This window comes from Phoenix dactylifera, chromosome 3 (assembly GCF_051530095.1).
Source record: "Phoenix dactylifera cultivar Ajwa chromosome 3, Ajwa_hap1_PhDact_Kaust_v1.1, whole genome shotgun sequence".
Classification (NCBI taxonomy): Eukaryota; Viridiplantae; Streptophyta; class Magnoliopsida; order Arecales; family Arecaceae; genus Phoenix; species Phoenix dactylifera.
Genome location: NC_143192.1, coordinates 7,907,693 through 7,931,881, shown reverse-complemented (window position 1 = coordinate 7,931,881; position 24,189 = coordinate 7,907,693). Strand labels below are relative to the sequence as shown.

Genomic DNA, 24,189 nt, shown 5'->3' with positions numbered 1-24,189 from the left:
CACTTGGAGCCATTCTAATTATGATCATCGCACCAATCATGGATGGCCAAGATCAGATAACTCGCCTTCTCCAATTCATGTGCAAACTAGACTTAAAAATCATATACTATAATATATATACTATAATTAGTAAATCACATCAACTAGGCTCGTGCTTCTCTAATTTGAGTTTGAGAACTACTGTGAAGTAGATTTTGAACTTGATGCCAAGACTTTGTATTACATGATCCATGTGGTCGCACACCAAAGCCCAAGAGTACCGAGTTCAGTGTTGGGCCGTTGGCCCAGGGTCTGCAAGACTTCTCTGCGGTAGGATTTTCGGGCTAGCCGGCCGCTCCCGCTTTAACCTGCTCTGGTAAACCCAAAAACCCAAGCAGCTCACGGAAGGAAGAACGCCCATCCACTCTCCCACTTGTATTGAGAAATGGCAACAATGGCTATATCCGTTCTTCCCTCTGTTGCTTCACTGGTTTCGTCCCCTTCTCTTAAACGGCGGGGCAGCGTAGAAATCTCCTCCTCTTTCATCTTCCGCTGTCCATCTCTTCAATCCCCTCCGCTCTCCTTATCTTGGAGTCAATCGGCCGTGAACGCTCGGCGGGGCAGCGGCTTCTTGGTGGCGTGCCTCCCTCCTGCTCCCAAGAGCGCCAGCAGAGCATCCACCAGACTCTATGTTAGCGGTAACACTCCCCGCCCCCCTCGAATTCGCTATTTTGGCTTTATCTTGATTCCTTAAGGTGTTTAACGTGGGTAATTTTCGGTCTTTTTGATGAGATGAGAGAACACCATCGTGTTTAGAAAACCAAAAAAAAGGACACAAACTCGCTAATCTCCTAAACTTTAAGCTCCCTCGATGGCTATTATTCAGAATTACTGTCTATACATCTCCAGTATTAACATATCCTTGGTACATTGGATTTGGGCCGTAATTTTAGCCTTAACCTAATAAGACTAAAATTAAGCTCATATCAAATTTTTCATGCTAAAAGTTGCGGATATCTCACATAATTTGTTTTGGCGCAAAAGTTGTATTTGCCTGCTGTCGGTCCTCATCAAGACTGTTGGAGGAATAATGGCATATTATATTTTGAAGGTATGCTATTTTACTGATCTTAGGCAAGATATGCTAATGTTCAAGGTGTACACATTTACACTGGTAATCTGGTGGAGATGCTTGCATAGTGTAACAGCTGCTGCCTAAATTCAGTCCTGCTGCCTCCAACTGCAAACTACCAAAAGAAGAAAGATCGACCCAGACAACTCCTTCAATTGTTTGAGAAAATCTTAAATTGGTTGAAATTGTGTAGGGAAATGAAAAAAAAAAAACATCAGAAGGCCTTGCAATAAATGAGTAACAATTTTGGGATGTCTCTAGTTGCAAGCACTAGTAGTTTTGAACTAATCGGTCTCAGGATTTTTTTGTTAGAGGCTTGGTATCATAACTGCTTAAAGGTTCATAATGGGCTTCAATGGCTAGGCTTAAACAACTATATCCACACCCAACAAGGGTCTCATTCATTGGCTTGCAATCATACCACACTATGTCCACAACCGTGACTATGCTGCCTAAACAAACAAGATGGCTGTCTTGTTGAGGCAAATACATGCATGATTACCAGCCCAAAAGCCCAATAACCTAGCATGTAGCTTTTGTCTTGAAGCTGGGGTACGGGGAGTAGTTCGTACAAGATATTTTTTAAAAAGAAATGCTTAGGAAGGAAGTGCTTGGATGAGTTCCCGAGGAGATTCTGAAGCGAGTGTGCCACCCTAAGTAGAAGATTCCTACTACCAATGGTTGCGTTAATATAAGCACAACAATAAACTTCTCTTTATTCGATGTGGAACTCAACAAAAGAAAAGAGATCATGAACTAGAGGCTTTAGGGTTTGAATCTCTTGGGCTAATATCTTGATGGAGTTACACCACGGAAATAAAACCAATAAAAAACCACAACAATCTAGAACAATGTCGGCGGAACAGGTAGCGGGCAGTGTACTGGTTGCTCGGTGGGATGAGTCTGTACGGACTTGCGCCATGCCGTGCCGCGCCCATATTGACATAGTAGAAGAGACGGGAGAGAGGAAGAACGAGAGAGAAAAAGAGAGAAAGAGAGGAGGGAGGGAGAGGGAGAGAAAGGAAGAGAGAGGTCGGCCGGTAGAAGCTGGAGAACCTCCGTGCGGAGGAAGTGAAGGCCGAGGAGACGCGGAGGTAGAGCCCCGCTTCTGCGTCCCCCTGGCCTTTGCCTCTTCTGCACGGAGGCTCCTCGGTCTCCGCCGGCCGGCCGGGGCCGGCCTCTCTTCCTTCCTCTCCCTCTCCCTCCCTTTCGTGCTCTTGCTCTCTCTCTTTTTCTCTTCTTCTTCTCCCCCTCTAGTAGCGGCATCTCGGTTTCAATACCGGAACCATTCCGGTCCACTGCCGGTACGGCCTGGGACACTCCGAATCGGGCAGTTTGGGACAGTTCCACATACCTTGATCTAGAGTATCCAAGATAAGTTTGGAAATTGTACATAAGTTTCTAGGATATGCTTTAAGGTCCAAACTTCAAACATTGCAACTCATAAAATAAGCAAATTTCTCTTTTATTCATGAAAAGTATCAGACCTTCAATTAGGGTTGACTATATCCATGTAAAAGAAGGAACTGTAGTGGACTGAGCTTATGTCATTGAATTATATATTTACAGATAATATTATAGTATTATTGCTTCTAGCATTTAAATGGCTTGACACCATTAGTTGCTACAAGATTTTATTAACTCTTGGAATCAGGGATGAGGAACCAAACATGTGTTAGACTCATGGAAAGCACATCTGAACTAAAAAGAAAGCAACCATGCTAAGAAAAGAGGACATGGCTAAAGTTTTTGATGACTTGCTTGTTGTTGATGATCCTTCGACTTTCATTGAGACTATAACCTTGTTTGATGCTTTGTATCAAAAGGAAGTCATCGATAATGAATGCAAATAAATAATTTTTTAAAACCTTAAATTCTAAGCAATTTTAAGACTTCTAATATTAGTCCTATCAAATCATACACTACTAATCCATAAATGATATAAAAACCAAAATTCCTAAGCAAAGAAATATACATGGGAAAAACTCAAGTATCTTTGATGGAAGGACAAGAATTGAAGTATCATATTTTTTTAAAATCAATCTGTGGACCCCAACAAACTCTAGATAGTGGCATAAAAAATTAACAAAAAGAATATTGTGATTTAGTTTTCATTATACTTATAAATGAGAAAGAAAAGACAAAAGTGTATGCCCTTCCTAAAACATATGATGATTAATATATTATCCATGCTTGTATCTAGATGATATTCTTATTTGTTGCACCTTGTTAGAAATCATGATGAAACCAAAATTTGTTTTCCAAAATTTTGAGATGAACAACTTAAAATAGGCCTTTTTGATCTTAAGCATGATATTGATTAGGATTGCTAATGGGGTAGTCCTCTATTTGTCACTTCATTTAAAAAATATTGAGGTAATTTAAATCCTTTGAACTTAAAGCTGTTTCAACTTTCAATTAATCCAGTGTACTCCCTAAAAAAAGTTAGGTGGATAAGTATCTTAGCTTAGATACCCATACATAGGATGATCCAGGGTTTGCTGAACCAGTATTGTGACCCATATCGGTTGTCTACTGGTATAGTATGATACGGGTCCATACTGTGCCATGCTAGAGCATAATGATATAGGGAGAGGGAGGGAGAGAGGGAGGAGTGGGAGGAAAAAAGAGAGAGAGGGGGACAGAGAGGGGGGAAGGAAGGAGAGAAAGGTGGAGAGAGAGAGGAGAGGGGGAGGGAGAGACCTTTACTCACCTAAGAGAGAGAGAGAGAGAGAGAGAGAGGATGGTCTGATGCCATTGAGGAGTAGGGTGGAGGCGAGGGCAGTGATGTCGTCGATGAGGATGAGGTCAGTGAGCAATCGTGCACAAATCAACATCGAGATGAAACCCTAGATCATGGAGAGGGAGAGGGAGAGGGGGGAGAGGGAGAAGGAGAGGAAGGGCAAGAGAGGGGGGGCGAGAGATAGGCCTGAGTGGGGTGAAGGTGAGGGCAGCGATGTTATCGACAAAGACAAGGTCTAGGAGAAATCAGGGAGCAGTCGTGTATAGGTCGATATCAAGATAAGACTCTAGATGAGGGATTGGCTATTGACGGCAAGCAGGATGTAGTGGTGGAGAGATTGCAAGGCGGTGAGAGCAGAGAGAGTCAAGAAGAAAGCCCTTGAAGGCTCTTGAAGAGGCATGGATGTTTCAATGGGAAAAAAAGGCATTAGATTCAAAGCATCGGATTTGCAGCGATTTATACGCCAACTGACCCGCATGGCCGACCCGTCTAGGGTAGGCATTGGTTCGGTTGGATGCAGGTCGAACTATCAGGTTGGTTCTTTGCTATGCACCTGGAACATGACTGAATTTGAAATTGGATATATGGCAGTGAGACTAAGTAGATATATTGGTAAGTATAGTCAAACTCATTGGATAATTCTACCGAGTTTTTTAATACCTTATAGGCACTATAGACTATAGTCTACTTTATACTAATTTCCCAAAAGCAGTAGAGGGTTACGCTCGATGACATCATGGTGATCAGCTTTCTAAAGAATAAATCGAGTATATGCTTATGTATTTCGTTTGGATCTTGATGCTATAGCTATTGTCTAAATAGACTCATATTTAGGAGTATAGTATGAATTGAACAAAGCTTAGAATGATCAAAGGTCTTCTTAGACATCCTTTTGGTTCCAAAACTTGTTCACTCCTGTTGTCTTTATCTATTATTGTACTATATCTATTATCGACTAAGAAATTAAAGTGCACGAATGAAAGATGAACCAACATTTTTGGATAAGGCAAATGGCAAGGAAGGTAGTCCTCAAGGTAAGTCTGAAATGAATTTGGTTGACCAAGGAGGGTAGTCCTGAAGTTATTAGTAGGGATGACAATAGGTGGGGTATGGGTTGGGTAGGCTATTACCTTACCCGCCCCATACTTGCTTCGAGATGGAGCAAGGCGGGTGGAGTCTTGGGATGGGATGGGGTGGGTAGAGTTAGACTGGGTGGGTTGGATGGATCAGGTTGGGTAAAGCTACATTTTTTTTTTTTTTGCATATAAATCATTTTATTGTCTCGGGGATAGAATTTGTAAAGAGTGTATATATCCGGGTTGGGTTTGGGGTTGGTTTTACCATTACCCATATCCTTTCTGAATTTGTTGCGGGTTAGGTGAAATCCACCCCATGAGGGTCGAATTAGGTGGGGTATCCGATGGAGCGGAGTAAATTGCCACCCCTTGTTTTCAGGAGGATGATGATGTCTAATCTCACAACGAAATGATTGACGGTGTACACCTCATGCCAATGTTCGGTGCAGGCGGAAGTTCAATTAGACCAAAGTTCAATGATGGTGGAAGTTCAATTGAGTGAATATGCCTGAACATGGAAGAAAACTCTTCATGCTTATGGTGGAAACACTTGTATAAGTGACATTAGGCTGAATTTTACCCTAAATGGATCCAAACCATGAATCTATAAGGTATTATGACACCCAAGTCCTTGGAGGTCTCATCCATGCCAGAGTTGTTGTGACGTTGTTGCTACATGTTTTGGCTAACCTTATTTATTCTCGTGGAAATCAAGATACATGCTCATGGCAGTTGATAGATCAATTTGTACTATCACTTGTGGATATGTGATTGAAGGACCTACTTCAAAGCCTAGTTTGTTAGCACTACTTTAGATGGATACAATCTATATTAAGTGAAGGTTTAGGAACAAAAGTGTATAAATTTATTGGAAAAAATGACATCACTCATTTTTATAAGCTCTGTTTTTTGACATTTTGTAGGATGATTGTTCAATATTTTATATTTTCTATTTTTTCCTATTTCTTCATAATTTATTGGCTTAACTTAATTTTGATTGATTAAAATTTGATGCTGTTTTGACTTCAAAGTGGGACTTAGGTTGAAATGTTCCAACCTTAAAGCTCGCAGTTCATGATTTTGTTGCTTTTGTTTAGTTCCATATTAGATAAAAAAAAGTCTTATTCTTGTGCTTCCACTAAGACACACCCTCCAACATTGTTTGATATGTTAGAAAGTTTTTCAGTTGGTGATTCCATGATTGTGGCCTGCTAACTTCGCCAAGCTGAGCTGGCTGTGCCATGCCCGCATGTGGTTTGAGTCCAAGTCATGGGTGCAAAGTGGTTGTAATCAATTTATCCATATTATTTTTTCTTTTCTCTTGGGCTTTCTTATTCCTAATTGTTACTTTTAATGCACACATTATTATTGGACAGTTTGGGTTGACAAAGCTGCTTAATGTAGCAGCTAATAATTAGTGAGGCCCTTGTTAAATGATGATGAGATTGTTTTAGCCTAGCTGTTAGAGCACAGAAAAAGTCCTTAGGCACTACCATGCTGCATCTCAACAAATAGATTGTAGGTTCTGATAGTGGGGTATATTAGCTATGAACTCGAGTTCCTAAGGATGTTGCGACTCAAACAAAACTACTTGTGGAAGTGATTATACCCATATAAGCAATTTCTTTACTCCTTGGGCTTGATATGCTTGATAAAGGGATACTCAGTTGGCCCACATTTATATATTATCTCTTCCTTTAACAAAGGATGTTATAGTATATAAATTTATACTTATAAGTTATAACCATGTATTTTTAGTGGCAGGATATATGTGTATATGCTTAATTATTTTGATCCTTATAATATTAAATACACGCCAGAGTCTTTGCCTCTTGGCATTGCTGATGACCGTGGTCAAATTAGACAATTTGAAATAAGTAATATCTTCTTATTCTGTTTTCCTTAAAAGGGCTTAATTATCTGTACTCTTATGTGCTGAATATTAGTTTGCAGCATTATTATCATTATTCTATTTAAAAGCCAGAGATATTACTCCCCACTTCTGTAGAAGGATTTGTCTTCATGGAATGCCATGCATGAAGCTAGCAGATGATAGTAGTATATCTCTTACAGAATTTTTATTTTGCTAATCTGTTTTTTGCAGGTCTTTCCTTCCATACAACCAAGGAAAGTCTAAGAAATGCTTTCCAGAATTTTGGTCAGCTTGTAGAAGGTGAGAAACACAGCAATTACATGAAAATAAATATAGTATGGAAATGCTTCTGGAATGTTTAGTTGTTTTTGTTGCATACCTTAATGGACCATTCATATATGTATCCGAGGAACATACATGGGCCGGTAAAAAAAAAGCATTGAAGCTTCTATCTTATGATTTTTGCAGTTACCCTTGTGATGGATAGAATAGCAAACAGACCAAGAGGCTTTGCCTTTCTTCGTTATGCCACTGAGGAGGAATCCAGAAAGGCCATTGAGGGGATGCATGGGAAGGTAATCCTATAGACCTTTTCTTGGGTACGATTGTTAGAACTTAGAAGTGTACGAGAGATCTCTGACTGAATTGGCTATATAGCATGTTGGCTTGTTTCTTGTTATTAATAATTAAGTTTAGCTACCTTGCCATTCTTAATTCTCCTTGTAGTCATATCCATTTTGTGAACCCCTAAAGAATTCCATTTAGACGTAGAAATGTGTCGCTTAGATGACAAGCTTCTGCCTTTTAGCTTGGGGGCATGTTGACTGTTTCTCATATCCAGACAAGTGTTCTTGATTTATATCTCCTTCTTGATCTAGTTTATATCAGTATTACAGAATGAAGCATATGGTTGTGTAAAGAATATAGTGGATCCAAACTTATCAGAAAGATCTTGTTATGATAGAGGTTAGTGGATCTAGACTTAGCAATTTTCAGGGAATATATCAACCAAATGCTGAACCATGTACTATCTTTAATAGGCCTTGTGACCTGAAGAAGTGGTTCTCAGCTAATTGAGATCCACTAATTTATCCTACTAGCCTAGTCTAGCAATAAAACTGGTAGCAGCAACATAATGACTTGAAGCCTCTTATTCTCTCTTGGAGTCATGGAGGACTTTTCTTTTCTTAATGATTCAACATTTTTCTCATTGTCCTATGTCATGTATGCAACTCTAGACATGTCAGATGACTGTCTTAATGTCTTATGACTGGAAAATCCCATATGCTTGTTTGCAACCACTGGAAACATGTGTGCCAGCCTTAGGAAGGGCTCCAGGATATTGCCTAGTCTGCACTTCTACTTATTCTAATTGGAGCTTGAGGAGTGACACATGTAGTGAATGCGTTGCAGAGTGGGTGAATTGTGCTAGTGACTATCAATTCTTACAACTGTTAGATATCACACATACGTGTTGTGAAACCTAGAAAATCACAATTATCTTATCATTTTATTAATTAAAAAAACTAAAGGACTTACTTAATCTTAATGAATGACCACTTAAAGGAAAAACTAAAAGGATCGGAGTAAACTCTATCCAGTCTCGTCTATACCTGTTCATCAGGCTATCTTTAATTGCATCAACTATAATGTGATCCATTGTAGGTAATGCGTAATAAGCCTCCACTGCCCTAAAGGTTTTGGAGATGAAGGAGCTACAAAGGTCATGTGAACAAATTTCCACCCTTCTTACCTACTGACAACAGAATCTTATTATAGTTTGCAAGATTGGGCTCGGTTTCAGGTCATCAGCTTGTGAATATTTTTCAGCCACTTCATCATGTTTTGTAATGAAGGGAACATGGTTTTCAGGATCAAAGCATTCAATATGAGTGCATCTGAGAAAATGTGCACTCCTATAAGTAGGGAGGGTACTCATCCTAGCATGTAAGTCAATAGATATGAGGTAAGCATAATAATTGTGGAAGTATCTAAAAGTAGGTTGGTAGGATTGGAAATAGGAGTTTTTAGGAATGAAAACTTTTGGCAGTAAAGAAAAAAATCAAATAAAATCTTGTACTTTGGAGGAGTAGTTGGTTTTGGATTAGAAGCTGATTTGTTAGCAGGAAAAGGTTTAGCGATGAAAACAACTAATTATTGATCATATGCAGGGATTCCATGTTCTATTCTCTTAACAAAAGACAAGCTATCCAGCATAATGGTACACCAATGAGCAAACATGGAGTTGGAAGATAAACAAATATTTTGGTTAGAAATTAAGATGGAGTGGAAGGATGAAACAGGATGTCTCAAGATGGTGAACCTTACCTAGGTCTCTTTTAAAATTTTGGATTTTGTAATCTGGTGAACCTCACTGGCTTGTTTCTTCTTTGGAAATTTGGCACTATGTTAATTGGGATTTTTGTTTCGTTTTTAATTTGGAAATTCTAAATTTGCATGTTCAAGCCTATATTTTTGGAATATGAAATTATGCATTATGACTTGAAGTTTTATCCTATTTTTGAACTCTGACACCAATTTGTTTTGATCAGAATATATTATGTGTTCTATAAGACATTTGCAATTATGTATAAATGGAAAATATGAAAAATGGTGATCAAACATGTAAATCTCCAGCTAGGTAGTATATTTGTCCCCATTCGAGTTATCGATTGGGATTACTTCGGACACGTAGATAGTTGTATAAGGCCTCATTATAATTGTGGATGAGGTTTTATGGGGACTCTTAGCAAGTGGTATATATGGATCTTGAGGACTTATGTGGTTTCGTACGCATTATCAACAACAATTTAGTGGCTTCATGCAGTTTGCTGGTAAGGATTTCATGTGGCCTCATTTGTGGCAAGGATTTATATGGCCTCAAAGTGTGGCAAAGCTTTATAAGAGAAAATATAAGTTTACTTTGGCCATTTGTTTTTGAACAACTATTCAACTTATGCTTTTGTGTAAGTTATTTGGACCCTTTTTTAAGCGTGATTTTGAACCTTTTAAGATATTCTATTCTTATTGAAAATTTCACTTTTGAGATCTGATAATTAAATGATTTTGGTGAATTTCTTTACCTGAGCTTTCTAGTGACAATTTGGTCATGTATTTCATTTCAAGTTGTTTTTTATGGACCCTTTAGTTCTTTAATCATGATAGAAGCTTGCTTACTATGCTTTGTAGCTCACTTTCTTTGTTATACAATTCTTCAGAGTGTTTGGTGAGAACTCTAGTGGATTTATGAAAAGAAGTGGACTATATTTGTTAGAGTTGCTTTGGATTGTATTATATTCGAAGCGATATAAGAATCATAGTAGATATGTTATATTCCTTGAAGGTATAGTATTGAATATAATAGGATATGTTTGAATTTGTAAGTTGATTCTAACTGAAGTTTAAGTTGATTCTAACTGAAGTTTATTGTTTATGATGCACATCCAGTCATGCTCTATTCTATCATATGATTCGTTTGAGGATGATTGAGTTTGAATGTTGGTTTCAATTGATTATGGTGGTCATGCCTTGGGGTTCGAATAGCTTTTATTTTTCTTTTGTTTTTTCATTTCTATTTCTATTTACTTAAAACATTACAGGTAAATAGGGAAGTCCCTCTATTTGAATTCAAAAAGACTACTTAAAATTTCTAATTCTTCAAGAATATAAAGTTGATTTCCCAAATTTAGTTCAAAATTTCATATTTTAGCTCCGAGTACAATTTTAAACTTCCAAATGCTAAAGAATTTCTCAAACTTAAAGTTTCATAAATTCTACTATACCTAAATATTGCTAGAGCCAAAAGTCTCGTTAGAAAACTCTCATAGTGGTGCTTAAGATATCATCCATTATGGCACTAAACAACACTTGGTACCTCAGCAGGCTGATTTATTTTCAAGGTTTACATACCCATATATCTATATACATATTTCTAGTTTTGGGTAGGGTTATTACAGGAGAGAGTTTGGATCACAGACACTTAATAGTCTAATGGAACTAATATTGTCATATATGACATACTTGCATGTGCAAAAAATTAATTTGTTTTATTATTGGATCCCTGTGATGTATGTATCATATATTCTAGGATTTGCCATCTCAATATAATGATATAGTGTCTTGTCTATATCATGTGCTCAATTTGATGCTTCACTGGATTATGGGCATGGTCGGTGAAACCGTCCCGAACCGGGCGGTTCTGCCCATTTCGAGCCGTACCGGTGGCTCACCGGTGCGGTTCAGGCTAGAAAAATGGCACGCTGCTGGAGCCGGAGAAGGAGAAGAGAAAGAGAGAGCGAGCGGCAGAAATAGGAGAACCAGCTGCAGCTAAGAAATTTCGAAATTTTTAAGTGAAATCGGCAAATACCGACTTCACTTAAAAATTTCAAAATTTCTTAGCCGCAGTCGGACCCCTGTTTCATTTGAAACAGGAGAACTGATCGAGGCCTTCGATCGGCCCCCTAGGGCCCTCCGCCAGCATCCGCCGCCTCTCCTTCTTCCTCTCTCCCCTGCTCGCTCTCTCTTTCTCTTCTCCTTCTCTAGCTTCAGCAGTGTGCCCTCTCTTAGTATGGACTCAGCACGACCTGTACCGAGTCGTCCCGCCGGAGAACTAGTACGGTGCCTGGTGCCCGGTACCGGTTCCTCTGACCTTAATTATGGGTACCCAAAAGTCAGTTTTTCAAGATAACAACAATCAACTCTTCATTGAATTACAATATGTTCAAATTTCAAGATACTAGAATTGGGTGCGTGATTGGAGGGTTCCCTCTTCCCCATTCCTCTTCTACTTCTTGGTTTGGGGCTCTATTTTGGGTGGGAAATATCTTAGGATAGGGTGGTAGTTAGGTATCCAAAGATGTCCCAAAGTAGATGCTTTCTATCTGTGGATTCTAAGTACCACATACTTCCTTATCCATTAGGCACTTTGTAAGTTAACTGTCATTGCAAGGGTATTTTTGATGGAGGATTGTCCATTAATAAGGAATGTAGGCGTACTTATGTTAGGTACAAATATAGAAATTAAAAAATTTTATTTTTATGTGGACTCTAGATCTAGAATTTTGTGGACTCTAGAATTAGAATTTTATGTGGACTTCAGTTTTTTTTTTTATACGGAGTCTTATTAGGATTTTGGGTTGTCTATATATATTTATTGCTATGTTAATTGAGAATATAGTTTGCATTATTGATATTTAAGAATTCAGAATATTGTTTTCTTCCTCTGCCTTCTTCTCCTCCTCCTCTTTTCTCCCCTCTTCTTCTTCTTCTTGTCCTCCTCCTCTCTCTATCTTGCATCAATTTTAATTAGTTGCACTTGAACATTATTGAAGGTTATGGATGAAATACCGTTAAAATAGTAACAGAATATTTATTTAGAAGAGAAAAAATAACTATGATCAACAACTATCTTTTACGTTATAGTGTTTACTTATATTTCTACTTGAATGGCCATTTAGTGTAATAATAATAATAATAACAGTAATTAAAATGATATGATTTTGCTTTATTTAGTATATTTCTTAGATTCATTTATGTGCATTTCTGTACTTACTACAATTTAACTGAAATCATATAAAAAAGAAAAGAAAAATCGTCCCATTCACGCACTAACTCACCATTCTTTTTTATTCTTAGTTCTTGGATGGCAGGGTCATTTTTGTTGAATTTGCAAAACAAAGGTCAGAATTGGGCCAGGGTTCCAAACCAAGACATACACAGTAATGTGTGCAATTCATGGCATTTTGCATGCATATCTTCAGTAGTAGCACATCTACCCATCTTTATCCTTTGTTTATTCTCCTATTTATGTTTAACTGTAGGCTTTTTCCTGTCATGAATGTCCTACTCATTCTGAAATTGGAGTGCAAGATCTTTTTGGCCTATTAATTCTTTATGGATATATAGTTACAAGGTCTCATATACATCTGTTGAATGATAAATAAAATGGATTCCATTGTGGGCATTTTGCCATTGACACTGAAATGCTCAGATATATCCTGTTATTATTTGACTACGAGGTTGAGTTTTAGACCAATTTTTTTCTGTTGCATCTCCTGTTCCTGCTGCAGTTTTGCCAGTTTGAATGGCGAGCAACGAAGTGTGGTTGATATGTAACTCCAGAGAAGTGGGCTCTAGAGGTGTTAGATGCGTCTAAAGGTTCTTCATCCATAGTAATTAGTGTATCAGTCCAAGGAGTCATGTGATTCTTTTATACATTAGCATGATCTTAATCATGTCAGCCAGTGGAAGCCCCTTTAGATGTTGCAGTTTTTGCACCAGGTTATAACTGTCTCTGACTTACGGTTCCTATGATACAGAACGGAGGGATACGTACTGTATTGATATTGTTCTGATCTTCATGGTTACTTGTTCGTGTCGAGATGCTTTACTGCATCTAAAATTTTTTCCTTTTTCCAAAGGCTTGTACAGAACAATCCATCTACCAGCCAAAATTAGGTAAGCAGCTGATGAGTCCCATAAAAACCATCCTGTTCAATTGTTAGAGTAGTTTTGTAAACAATAGAAATATCACTTGCCCATCATGGCTGTCTACCTTGTGGGAATGTACACCTATGACTGGGCAGAGCATGGATGTACCTAATTTGAACTCACATTCACTAGTAGTTTCCACACCAAATCACGTTCATAGTTAGATACATTTTGCATTCCAAATAGAGTCAACAATCTTTACCAGATTTATTCCCCTTTATTTCTAGTTTACATGATGACAGAAGCCAAGTCTCTGGTCTACTGTTTTTTTCTTGGAGGAAACTAGGAAAGTCTCTGGTCTACTGTGATATACTATTTATAGCTGATTTTGACCTTTGAACGGTTTCCTATTCTAAGGCCACTCATGACCACTCGTAGGATCAATTCGATTTAGAGAGAGATCTAAGAAATCTATCTTGCAAGAAATGTAGGGACAATGAGACTTCTAACATCTCAAATTTGAAGGGGCTTCTTTAATTTCTTCTTCTTGTTCTTGGGCCCTTGCTCAAAATTTTGGTAGGAGCCCCTCTCAGAGAAATGCATTTCCTATGGTGCTCTGTTGAGAATCAAGATCATGGGGATTCCATTAAAAGCTTGCATAAATACAATCTCTGAGAGTTTGCATCGGCAGAGATTCAGCGAATCTCCAAAGATGAACATGTGGTTCCAACCATGAATTTATGATTAAGGGTTTAAAAAGTTGTATGAGAATAAAAGAAGAGGAATAAGGTGATGCCCATCTTCTTTGAGAGCTTGTAGCAGCCCAACCAGCCCTCTTTAAATATGGTCTGGAGACAGTTTGCAAGCACAATTGGCCACGTCTGGAGCTGGATTGCACAACAAAATCTCTGTTTCAGTTGTTCTTTATTTTTATTTTTATTTTTTAAAATTGACTATATCAATGAGATCTATGATGTGGCAATCCATCAACTGGCTCGTTGTGCTTGAAATGGCCCTGACTCGAGTTTATTTGGGATTCTGAATTACCGGATCAAACTTGAATTACAGTTCAAAATAATCATTGATTAAAGTTTTATCTCCTATCCTGTGAAGATTCTGGCAACACCTATAGATTGACAAAGTTGATATAATAGTCGAGTTCAAGCTTCCTGGATAATTTTGACTATTTTTTGTTTTTAATTATTTTAGGAGGATTTAATCTCTTTAACTAGAATATGAATCGCATTCGGATTTGAAGACATAGATTTACTTTTATTAAATGTCTGTACCATAATTTTGTACCTTGAATTTAAATGTAAAAGTGGCAAAAATCTTGTTCCTGCATTGTTTTATAAAATTCTTTGTAACTTTTTTCATGAGACCCATATTTAGAGGATTGGAAAAGGAAATTTCTCCTCTCTCTTCTTTTTGGTAGAAAAATAGGAGGGGAGGGGGAGCAACCAACCCACCCGCGTAGCAGCCTCACTACTGGGCCCCCCTTCCACCAGGGAATGTTCGATACAGGTCGTAGGTTTTTGCGTGCCTTTCCCGACCTGTAGGCTCACCGCCTCACGTGTGGGTATGTTATCCCAGCGCCACCTCGGTACAGATGGAAGAAAAGTATATCTGCCAACGAGCCGTCCGGGCATGGGGCTTCCGGTTCCCTGATTTAATCGACGTCCGTGCGTTTCGAATCCGGACAACTCGGATGGAATTATCGCCCCCTTACCACCAAGCTACCATCTTGGTGACAAATTTCTCCTCTCTTTGTTTGGATCAAGCTTTCAGCAATCAATGAACAAGGCATGCAATTCAAGTTATGTTGGTAAGTTTTAATCTGAAGCTTTTGGCTTTGTAAATGGATGACCTAGATACCTTCAGTCCTTCACAGCTGAGATTTGAGAATTACGCCTAGAAAGGCCTGATGGTATGGTGCACTTTAACACGCAGCCCCTCCGCGGACTTGCGTGTAAAGGAAAGGGGTCATTGAACGGCCTAGTTTGCGGTCCTTCTCCTATGCCATGTCTCTATGCGCCGTGTAGTGTGGAGAGGGACCGGAAATTAAAAGACAAGTGGTCAAGCGGACTGAGTGTTAAAAAGGAAAAAGGTATGGAGGGACTTCTTGTCAGTGTTTGATGGGGATGGCGGCTAGACGCGTTTCTTTGGGATATCCGCCCCTATTCTAAACTTTAATAGAACCATTTAGCAAAACCACATAGTGTTTGGGTTTGACCGTTGTGTAGTTGTTGTTCCACTCTAATTATATATAATATTATATATTTTATAAAATATTAGAAAAATATTATACAATAGAGAGGTGAGGAGATTATGGACTTAATGTTGGTATTATGGATTATAGTTGTTTATTTAAGTTTCAGTTGGAAGTTTTACATGTTGTTGGTTTTTATTTGATATTAGTTATATTCAGGTCATTATACGAAGGTCTTTTTTTATGTTTTCTCTTTTCTTTTCTCTTTTTTTTTTTTTGTAATTTGGGGTCGGATATCTGACTTGACCCGAATAAATTGATACGAATAAAGATTAATTGAATAGGCTTGGGTATCTAACAAATTTACCATTTTTTGATCGGATGGGTTTGCAATTCTTGGACAAATTTTTAATTGAATTTGGGACGGGTTCGAGTAGTAGGATTTTAAATAGGTTTGAATATGGATTGGGTAAATTTTGTAGGTACTCTTTTCGTTGCCGTTCCTAGAGTTTGTTTGAAGGAGGACCAGCCAAACTAATAAAATCCATGTGGCACCCCTTTTATTAGCTAATGTAGGGCTATGACAATCTCCCTTACCCAATTTTATGATGCCCTTGTCATGGTTGGCTCACACTCGAGATGGTGTTACGCCCGCGACCCGAGTTTGTGAGTTGGGGTCGCGGAAACTGTCGCATTCTCATAGGGAACTGTCCCTATAAGCAGGCAAGGCATTCCATCACGATATCATAAAGCAACCAGCGAAATAAATTTAAATAACTAATATTTAAACTTTAATTTAAATAACTAGAACTAAGTTTTAATGTCTCACAGAACCAACAATGTTCAAAAGATCCTATATCAAACTCTAGTCAATTTTAATCTAAATTTAAGATGTCAAATTTGCCTCTAATCACTCTTTCCATCATAACCTCGTGCCCTCTTAGTGCACAGAATCTTAAAAACAGTATGATATGAAATAATGAGCTAGACAGCCAGCAAGCAATAAACACTTTAACCAGATTAATCAGACAATAGTTTAAATAATTATTTATAGAAAATAAGCATATATAATTCATCAATTAAAAGTCAAATCTAGATATGCAACATTATCAAAACATTATACATGCCAAATTCAATATTTCTCAAAAATTAAATTCTTTCAAAACATTAAGTTTATCTCGTCAACCATGAGCTATGACCATATTTTTCATAAGATCATGATACCTCTCATCTTCTTGCGATGTGCCATGCATCATCTTGTGGCAAAGTCTTTTTGGACCGCATATCTATTTACGGTATGTCGCGCATCTTTTTATGACATAACCTTTAGCACTAACCAAGTGCCAATGTATTAGCGTCCATTGGCGAGGTTCTTAATATAGTTATGCCGAGAGTTCAAAATAATCGTGCAGTTCATGTCTTAGTTCAAAAAAAAATACAAAAAATCATGAGATATTGAAAGTAATCTAACAAGTTCAATATTTCTGACCATGAATCATCATAATATTCCAAAATAAAGCATATTCAGTAATAAAATACCATCCATCAAATTCATGCATCATAAATAGTATAGTTTCAATTTATTAATATAATTATCTTACAATTTACTAATAAATCTAAAAAAATGGTTATATTACTTACTTTAGCAAAACCAAACTATAGATTCAATTAATTTCAAAAATTTCATTCAAAATCTAAAACTCTGACGAGCGCTCAATTAAAATCTCTGGTGAGCACCATTACTCAAGGTCGTTGGAAGTTCGGACAAGAAAGAAAAACGGAATCGATAGTGGTCTAGCGGTGGTGATCGACAAAACTTGTCAGTGGTGAGGCGGAAGGAGGTGTGGGGATCTTTAAATAACCGATGAAGACTAAGTTTCCTAGTTCCTGTAGAATATCGAAATGGAGGAGTTCATCTCCTACTCCAAGTTGAACAAGGCTCTATCCATTTTTTTTTCGATCTTCTATTCCAACTCTTATATCTAAGCCGATCAAGCGAAGTAAGCCCAATTTCTTATTAGTTGGGGTAGGTGTTATAGATAGGGCTTACCTATAGCTCGAGTCTTATTTGACCACTGGATCCTCGTTGATTCTAATATCTATTAGTGAGGGCCCATATGACTAAATAAAAATTGTGACTTATAATGGGGTGTGGCTCTGTTAAGCTGTTAGGAGGAGAATCGGTTTAGGCTAATAAATCAATGTGGCATCCTTTTTATTAGTTAATGTGAGACTATGAGACTATGACATTGGTTCTGGTCAATAATTTTCGCTATTATAAACTGCAAAAATGCTGCATAAACTCAGTTCTATGCCTGCCTTGCGCGACGTGTGACTGCAGCAGTCAAAATCTAATTATAAGTCATTTAGAGGCAGCCCATTGCCATCATATTACTACGTTACCCTAGCTACTGGGAACTTAAATATTATGCAAAATAGCACTATTTGCAACTTTAGTTGCAAGAGAGATGCGAGACATGCATCCTTGATCATTAAGAAATCATTCAGATTCCAGTCAAAGCGTCAACTATTCCTGAATAGCCAAGACGAATGTTCCTTTTATTAAACACTTTATTAATCTCACTATAATCTGAGAATCAGGGTTTGATCTTGCCAAATTTCACAAGTTGATGTTTCAACCAGCTTTATCATTCAAATTATAAGGATAAATGAATACTCAATATGCAGATAAGGGAATGTTATTATGGTGATAACCTAATCAATACTGTGCAAAGGAAATCATTAGCTAAAACTGCGAAAGTGGAATGGTAAAATAATGTTGGTATACGAATTGAAGCAGTTCAGCTTCCTATCATTGGGTGCATCCTGCTTTCTCACAACTCTTAATGATCTATTACAGGTTGACCCGGAACCTACTATCTTCTATTTGCCTGCAAGAAGTTAGAAGTCAGACATGGTGATTGAATTTAAGAGGAAATACAATAGGTCTTCTTCAGCAGGACTAGTCAAATATGGGACAATCCATAGGTAGCATGCATGTGAAACTCCAATAGGTCATTAATAAAAGCTTGTTGGTTCAGAAAAAATGATTCAGAGGGAATGAATAGTACTATTTTGATTATAATTGAGCAGTGATGTTGAGCACATAAACGCCAAGTAATTAACACCAAGCCTACATGCAAACCAAAGAATCAGGGTTTAACATCCACAAAACTAGTCTCTCTTGGGGACTGACCACCTAGGTGCAGCCCTTCACCCCCCAAGGTGATTAATTAGGAGAAACAGTGCTAGTTCAACATATTTCAAAAGCTGATGACATGATAACTTGTATTTCTTGTACTAAGTATTTGATTGTGTCAAGGATTTGATTTTTATGTACTTTGCAGAATGTCGTAAATCTAAAACTTTTACATTATTGTTAGGAGAAGAAAGATGTCATGCAGGACATTTTAATCATATCATATAGAAACTTTTCGATAGAAATCAATTGTTGGAGAAAGGAACACTTCTTAGAAAATAGGATATGCTGTCCATATTACAACAGGCCATGAATAATTCTTCCTTGAAACACCATCACCACAACAATAAGTTTAAATACAACTTGCAAGTCTAAGACAAATTGAATAAGCTTCATAATCTTGCTAACAGAGATCAGATATCACCCTAGTAGGTCCTAAGGAACCTGGACGATCGTTATCCCAGTAACATGGCAATAGATTGCATCCGTCGTTCTCCATTTTGAGCACTTCCAAATAAAGAAGCTGGTTGTCTCCTTTCAAATAAGCTTTATTGTCTGCATGAAAGAAAGGATAATTTCCTTTCAATTTAGAAGCATAAGTTGAATCAGACGAGTTATGATTTCCAACTAATAACACTATCCTGTCACCGAGTTCCAACCAGTGTCTTTTACTCTCATCCAATGTATAAAGAAGGAAATGCTCCTCATCCAGGATGAGTCCTCTTCTTCATCTTCCTCGTTGCTCTCTGAACAATTGATAACCAATAGAAACTCTCCTTCTACTGTTTCCATGTAACAATTATCAAAATAAATGGCACAGTCAATGATGGAACAAGTTCAACCTTTCCTCTAGGGTAGATATTGCAGACCTCATCAAAACCATTGATGTCAAACTTCGCCCTATACATTGTGAGAGCAGCAATGCCAGAGTCTAAAGTGGAATCAAGCATGGTCCATTTTTCATAGTCTACAATATAGAGAAATCGTGGAGAGCGATCACTAGTGACAGTCTCAATGTAATAATCTTTCATTTCTAGATTTGATGTCTTAAAAACATTGCATGTGAATTTTTCCCATAACGTAGTTCATCACCGCAATGAAGCCACCATCCTCTTCATCTATGTATTCCTCGCCAACCCTTGTAAATAGGAGGTTTTGAGGATCAGGTAAAGTAGTTATAACTAGAAGTTGAATTTGAATCTGGTTAAGTGGCTTTTGAGCATCAGGTAATCCACCAGGATGAGCAAGCCATCACAATAAGAAAATTAGGCATTGCCGACATTTTTTATTGTATATACCGATGCTTATAAGTATAGACAGTTTTATTTAAAGCGTCGTAAAAGTTATTTAAAAAAAAACTAATTTAAAAAAAAATTAAAACTCATATATACACCAAACGCATACACAACAAAAGTCATATAAGCAGACGCATGTCACAATCAAATAGATTATTCGAAATATTCATATTGCCAAATATGATTACAGTTACATTGTCAATTTATATTTATAATGTGCTTTGAAAAATATAAAAATTATACATATAAAACTCCTAAATAAATAGTCTAAGAGCTATCAGGGGGTTGATGGCATCATCATCATCATCTCTACGAGTAGAAGAAGTATCAAGAACCTGCAAGAAAAAGATAGAAACTTTAGAAGTTAAGAATACGAAAGTCATTATGCTAATACAAAAATATATGATAATTATGTAAAATATTCAAATGGATGTAGTTATTTACCTAAAGAGGGACAAACCTATGCAACATAGATGCAATCTGGTCAAGCTAAGCCCTCAAAGATTGTATCTCTATATGATGGCTCTGCCTCATCTCCTCCATCTTCGTCTGATGGCTCTACCTCATGTCCTTCATCATTGCCTTCAGACTATAAATCTTTACAGTGCTACTACTTTGTCTAATATCTTGGGTATATCTACTCACTGTAGACTACTGAGTGGGGATAACTCTAATGGCATAATTTCTCACTCAACCATAACGCTTCAAGCCCATCAATTTGGCAAACACCTGAGCTTTTATGTGACTAATCTCGCTGGATGATAATGACTCCTCGACCACAACACACCAGTATGTATCAATCTTAAAAAATTTGTAAGTATAAAGCCATTTATGTCTTGCCTCAAACCTCTAAGTGAGTTTATATCTCCCAATCATATTGAAATAATACTACCTTAAACTTTTTATAATAATCTAGCTCATAAATATCTGCTAGGGTACCATAATAAGTTTTTCCATCCGCCTCAACCATAACCCCACTGTTTTGAATTTTTCTAAATTTCTCACGCTCTTTAATATAAAATTTAAAATCATTTATGATGAACCCATCATATATGTTGATAATATTGTTCGAACCTCAAGCAATGACTATTATTTCATCGGAACAATTTCTCTCCATCATCGTTGGTACCTAAAAAAATGATAGAAGTAATGATTAATTATTCAATGTTAATATCCACTAAAATTAAAAAAAAATAATGTATTAAATGTCTAACCTGTTTGAAAAGCCATTCAAAAAATAATTCAACCAACCATGTTTACTCAATCGTTGGGCCCATAAATTTCTTAACTAAATACCTAATATTTTTGGTATATCTCCTTATGCTAAAGATTTTTGGTCAAGAACAACACTTTCAACTTTTTCTAGAACTCTTCCATCACATGAGACTTGTAAACTTCTGCTTTCTCTACAACGTCACAATTTTTTAAGATGGATTGAAAGCAGTTTTGACACCTTCAAGATATCTCGAACAAAATATCAAAAACTCCTCATTAATATATTCTTCAACAATCGAGCCCTCAAGATAAGCTTGATTGTGTACATAATCCCTTAAGCACACAAGAAACCTTCAACAATAATTTTTTTTAATCAATATCATCATCAGAATGATATTGCAAGGCATATAATTTTTAAATATGGACATTAAAGTTTAGCAAAATCACCTTTTAATAGGATATATCCATCGGTAATGAACCGGTCCACCAACTTTAGCTTCCACCACTAAGTGAATGAGTAGATGAACTATAATATAAAAAACCTAGAAGAAAAGATCTTTTCTATTTGGCAAAGTGTAAGTGCAACATTAGACTCTCATATTTGATATTTTTAGCACCAATAAAATTTATTTTGAATAGTTCTAATTTAATGAAAAGGGGGAGAGAGAAAGTTAAGTATTGCTAAGTCTAAAATTTCTGAAGAAAACTAACTCTTGAACCTAAAGTGCTCTAAAATTTAATTAAAAGCTCTAAATTTTACCTTTCATGCTTGCATATTTAAGCTCTTCAATTAACCTAAAATTTGATTGGGATAAACTTAAAGTTGCTATAAATTTTAAAATGTAACTTTTTGATGCTATCAAAAAGGAGGAGAGAGTAAGTTGAGTATATACTTAATTGAACATATATTAGCTTGAGTTAATTTAAATATTTTATAAAGCATTTATGATGTATGTTCTTAAGATATATATTTATTTACTTTATATTTTACATAAATGAATTAAGTATGCATAACTCCTAGTAAACTAGCCCTTTTGCGATTCGACCCTAGTGGATCACGAGTCGACCCCTCAATGATTATAGGTGAAAGATAGAGCACAGCAAAAATGAGCACTTTCTTGTGTCGTTTTCTGAAGAAGTCGAGCCAACCCCTGAAGAAGTTGAGTGGACTTGTTTAAGCCTAACAATAGTAATGACTAGTTTTTCTGCGAAAATAGAATGACCATATTCACTTCCAACAGCTATCTTCACCTCTCCAACAAGTATAAATGGCTCTAATAACTTTTCATATTATAAAAGCTTCCAAATTGAATTGGAGAAGATAGTAGATGAAGGAGATTAAATGGATGAGGTAGAAAAAAGAAATAAAAATCAACCACCACTTCTTGAGATTCAGCTTGAGGATTAATCTGAGAGAAATGATCATTCAAAGCCTCCATCCACTTTAGAGAGAGCTTTCAAATATCTATAGAGAAAAGATCTTCAACTTCCAATCATTGAGTTCTACCATAACATCAAGAGTGAACAAGAAAGGAAAAAGAAAAGAGATGACTTCTATTCTTCAGAATTCCAATATTCAGAGCAATCAAACTCGAGCTACAATAAAAAAAGTCAAACCTTAGTAAAGGTTATTTTGTATGTATTTTCTATCTTTTTTTTGTACACGAGATTAGAAAATCTCTTATGAGATTTTTAGTATGGTTGACACCGTAGAAAATTAGCTATCTTGTAAGGTTTGGCTATACTCGTAAAATAGCTAGGTTACAATCGATTGCCCTAAAAAATTGGCTAACTTTTGCTGAGCTTGAAAATCAGCAAGAAGTTTCGAAGTGTTGGAATGCTAGGTTGGTTTAGCCATACCAGCAAAATAGCTTGGTTTTGGTTGATTGCTAGAAAAATTAACTGAGTTTAGTTACGAGCCCGGAAAATAATTGTGCTATAATCTTGTTTATAGATATAGTGTAATTCTTAAGGAGGAAGTCTTGGAGAGTGGACATACAAGTTGAGTTTGGAACTGGACCACTATAAAATCTATGTTTGAGTTGTTTGTGCTTGTTCATATCTTGTGCATTTATTTATTAATTATTTCGGTATGCATACTTAAAGTTTAAATTAGTTTTATTTAATCATTATTTAAAGTTTGTAAAATGTTTTGAAAAATCTAATTCCCCCACCACTCTTATGAATTATCATCTTGGGCAACACCAAGGTCAAGTATGTGAATATGAGTATAGTTGATTATGAGACTGCATATTTTACTTTACTCTGATGAAATACATCAATTCATTATATTGAAATGTATTGTTTTAGTATGTGGATATTATTGAAAAAAATATTATAAACTTTACTTATACAAATGTATCATGTTTTGTATAATCTAATTGAGCTAAATTACCTGATATGGTTTGATCTAATTCTGTAATGTATATTTGTAAGTTACTGAGTTATAAAGCTCATAATCTTAACCTATTTTTCAGATTTAGGGCCCAATAACTAGGCTAGTACAAACATTCGAGAAGAATATTTAGAGGCAAGGCCATCTTCATTGTTAGTAGATCTAGTTTTGATCAGTTGTGTATATTAGTGTTATTTATGGATTATATAAAAATAACTTAAATACCGAAAGTTTTGAGTTCTAAATTTTAGAAGATCCTAGTTTACAACTTGTGGTGATGTGTAGGATTATATATGATATTATGTTTAGTAGTTTAGTTGTTCTAATAATCACTATTGCCCATGTATAATTATATGAATCCAGATTATGCTGAGTTCATTGACAAGTGGAATGCTTTGTATGCTTATAAAGCCTACTCCTATGAGTATGCGGTGGTTGTCATTCCCTCAAATTTTCTACCTCTGTATGAATTATATGAACATTGATTATGTTGAATTCATTGACAGATGGAATGCATTGCATGTTTATAGGGACAAACCATTGAGAGTATGTGAAGGTTCTCATGCCCTCGAAATTTGATTCTAGGGTCAGAGGTGTGACATCATTGCTTTGCAAGTTAGTCAAGTTTGAATTGAATTTTAAGA

The 24,189-nt window shown here is 36.5% G+C and overlaps 1 protein-coding gene across 2 annotated transcripts; it reads left to right on the top strand.

Moving 5' to 3' along the window:
• The first annotated feature begins 351 nt into the window (after positions 1 to 351).
• LOC120108363 (organelle RRM domain-containing protein 6, chloroplastic) lies at positions 352 to 12,720 on the top strand. Of its 2 annotated transcripts, none has more exons than XM_039121944.2 (4): positions 352 to 677; positions 7,035 to 7,103; positions 7,272 to 7,378; positions 12,438 to 12,720. In XM_039121944.2, the coding sequence occupies exons 1-4, from the start codon at positions 425 to 427 to the stop codon at positions 12,522 to 12,524; spliced, it is 516 nt and encodes a 171-aa protein (XP_038977872.2). In that variant the 5' UTR covers positions 352 to 424; the 3' UTR covers positions 12,525 to 12,720. The 2 variants fall into 2 exon arrangements, with proteins under 2 accessions (XP_038977872.2, XP_038977873.2); XM_039121945.2 differs by lacking the exon at positions 12,438 to 12,720 and adding an exon at positions 8,975 to 9,307 and having other exon boundaries at positions 372 to 677.
• Positions 12,721 to 24,189: the final 11,469 nt, after the last annotated feature.

What these genes read in the sequence shown, in the direction of transcription:
- LOC120108363 (XM_039121944.2), top strand. Translation starts at nt 425, where the DNA reads ATGGCAACAATGGCTATATCCGTTCTTCCCTCTGTTGCTTCACTGGTT. An exon ending in CACCAGACTCTATGTTAGCG is followed by an intron (nt 678 to 7,034) that starts GTAACACTCCCC and finishes TGTTTTTTGCAG; the next exon opens with GTCTTTCCTTCCATACAACC. An exon ending in TTTTGGTCAGCTTGTAGAAG is followed by an intron (nt 7,104 to 7,271) that starts GTGAGAAACACA and finishes TGATTTTTGCAG; the next exon opens with TTACCCTTGTGATGGATAGA.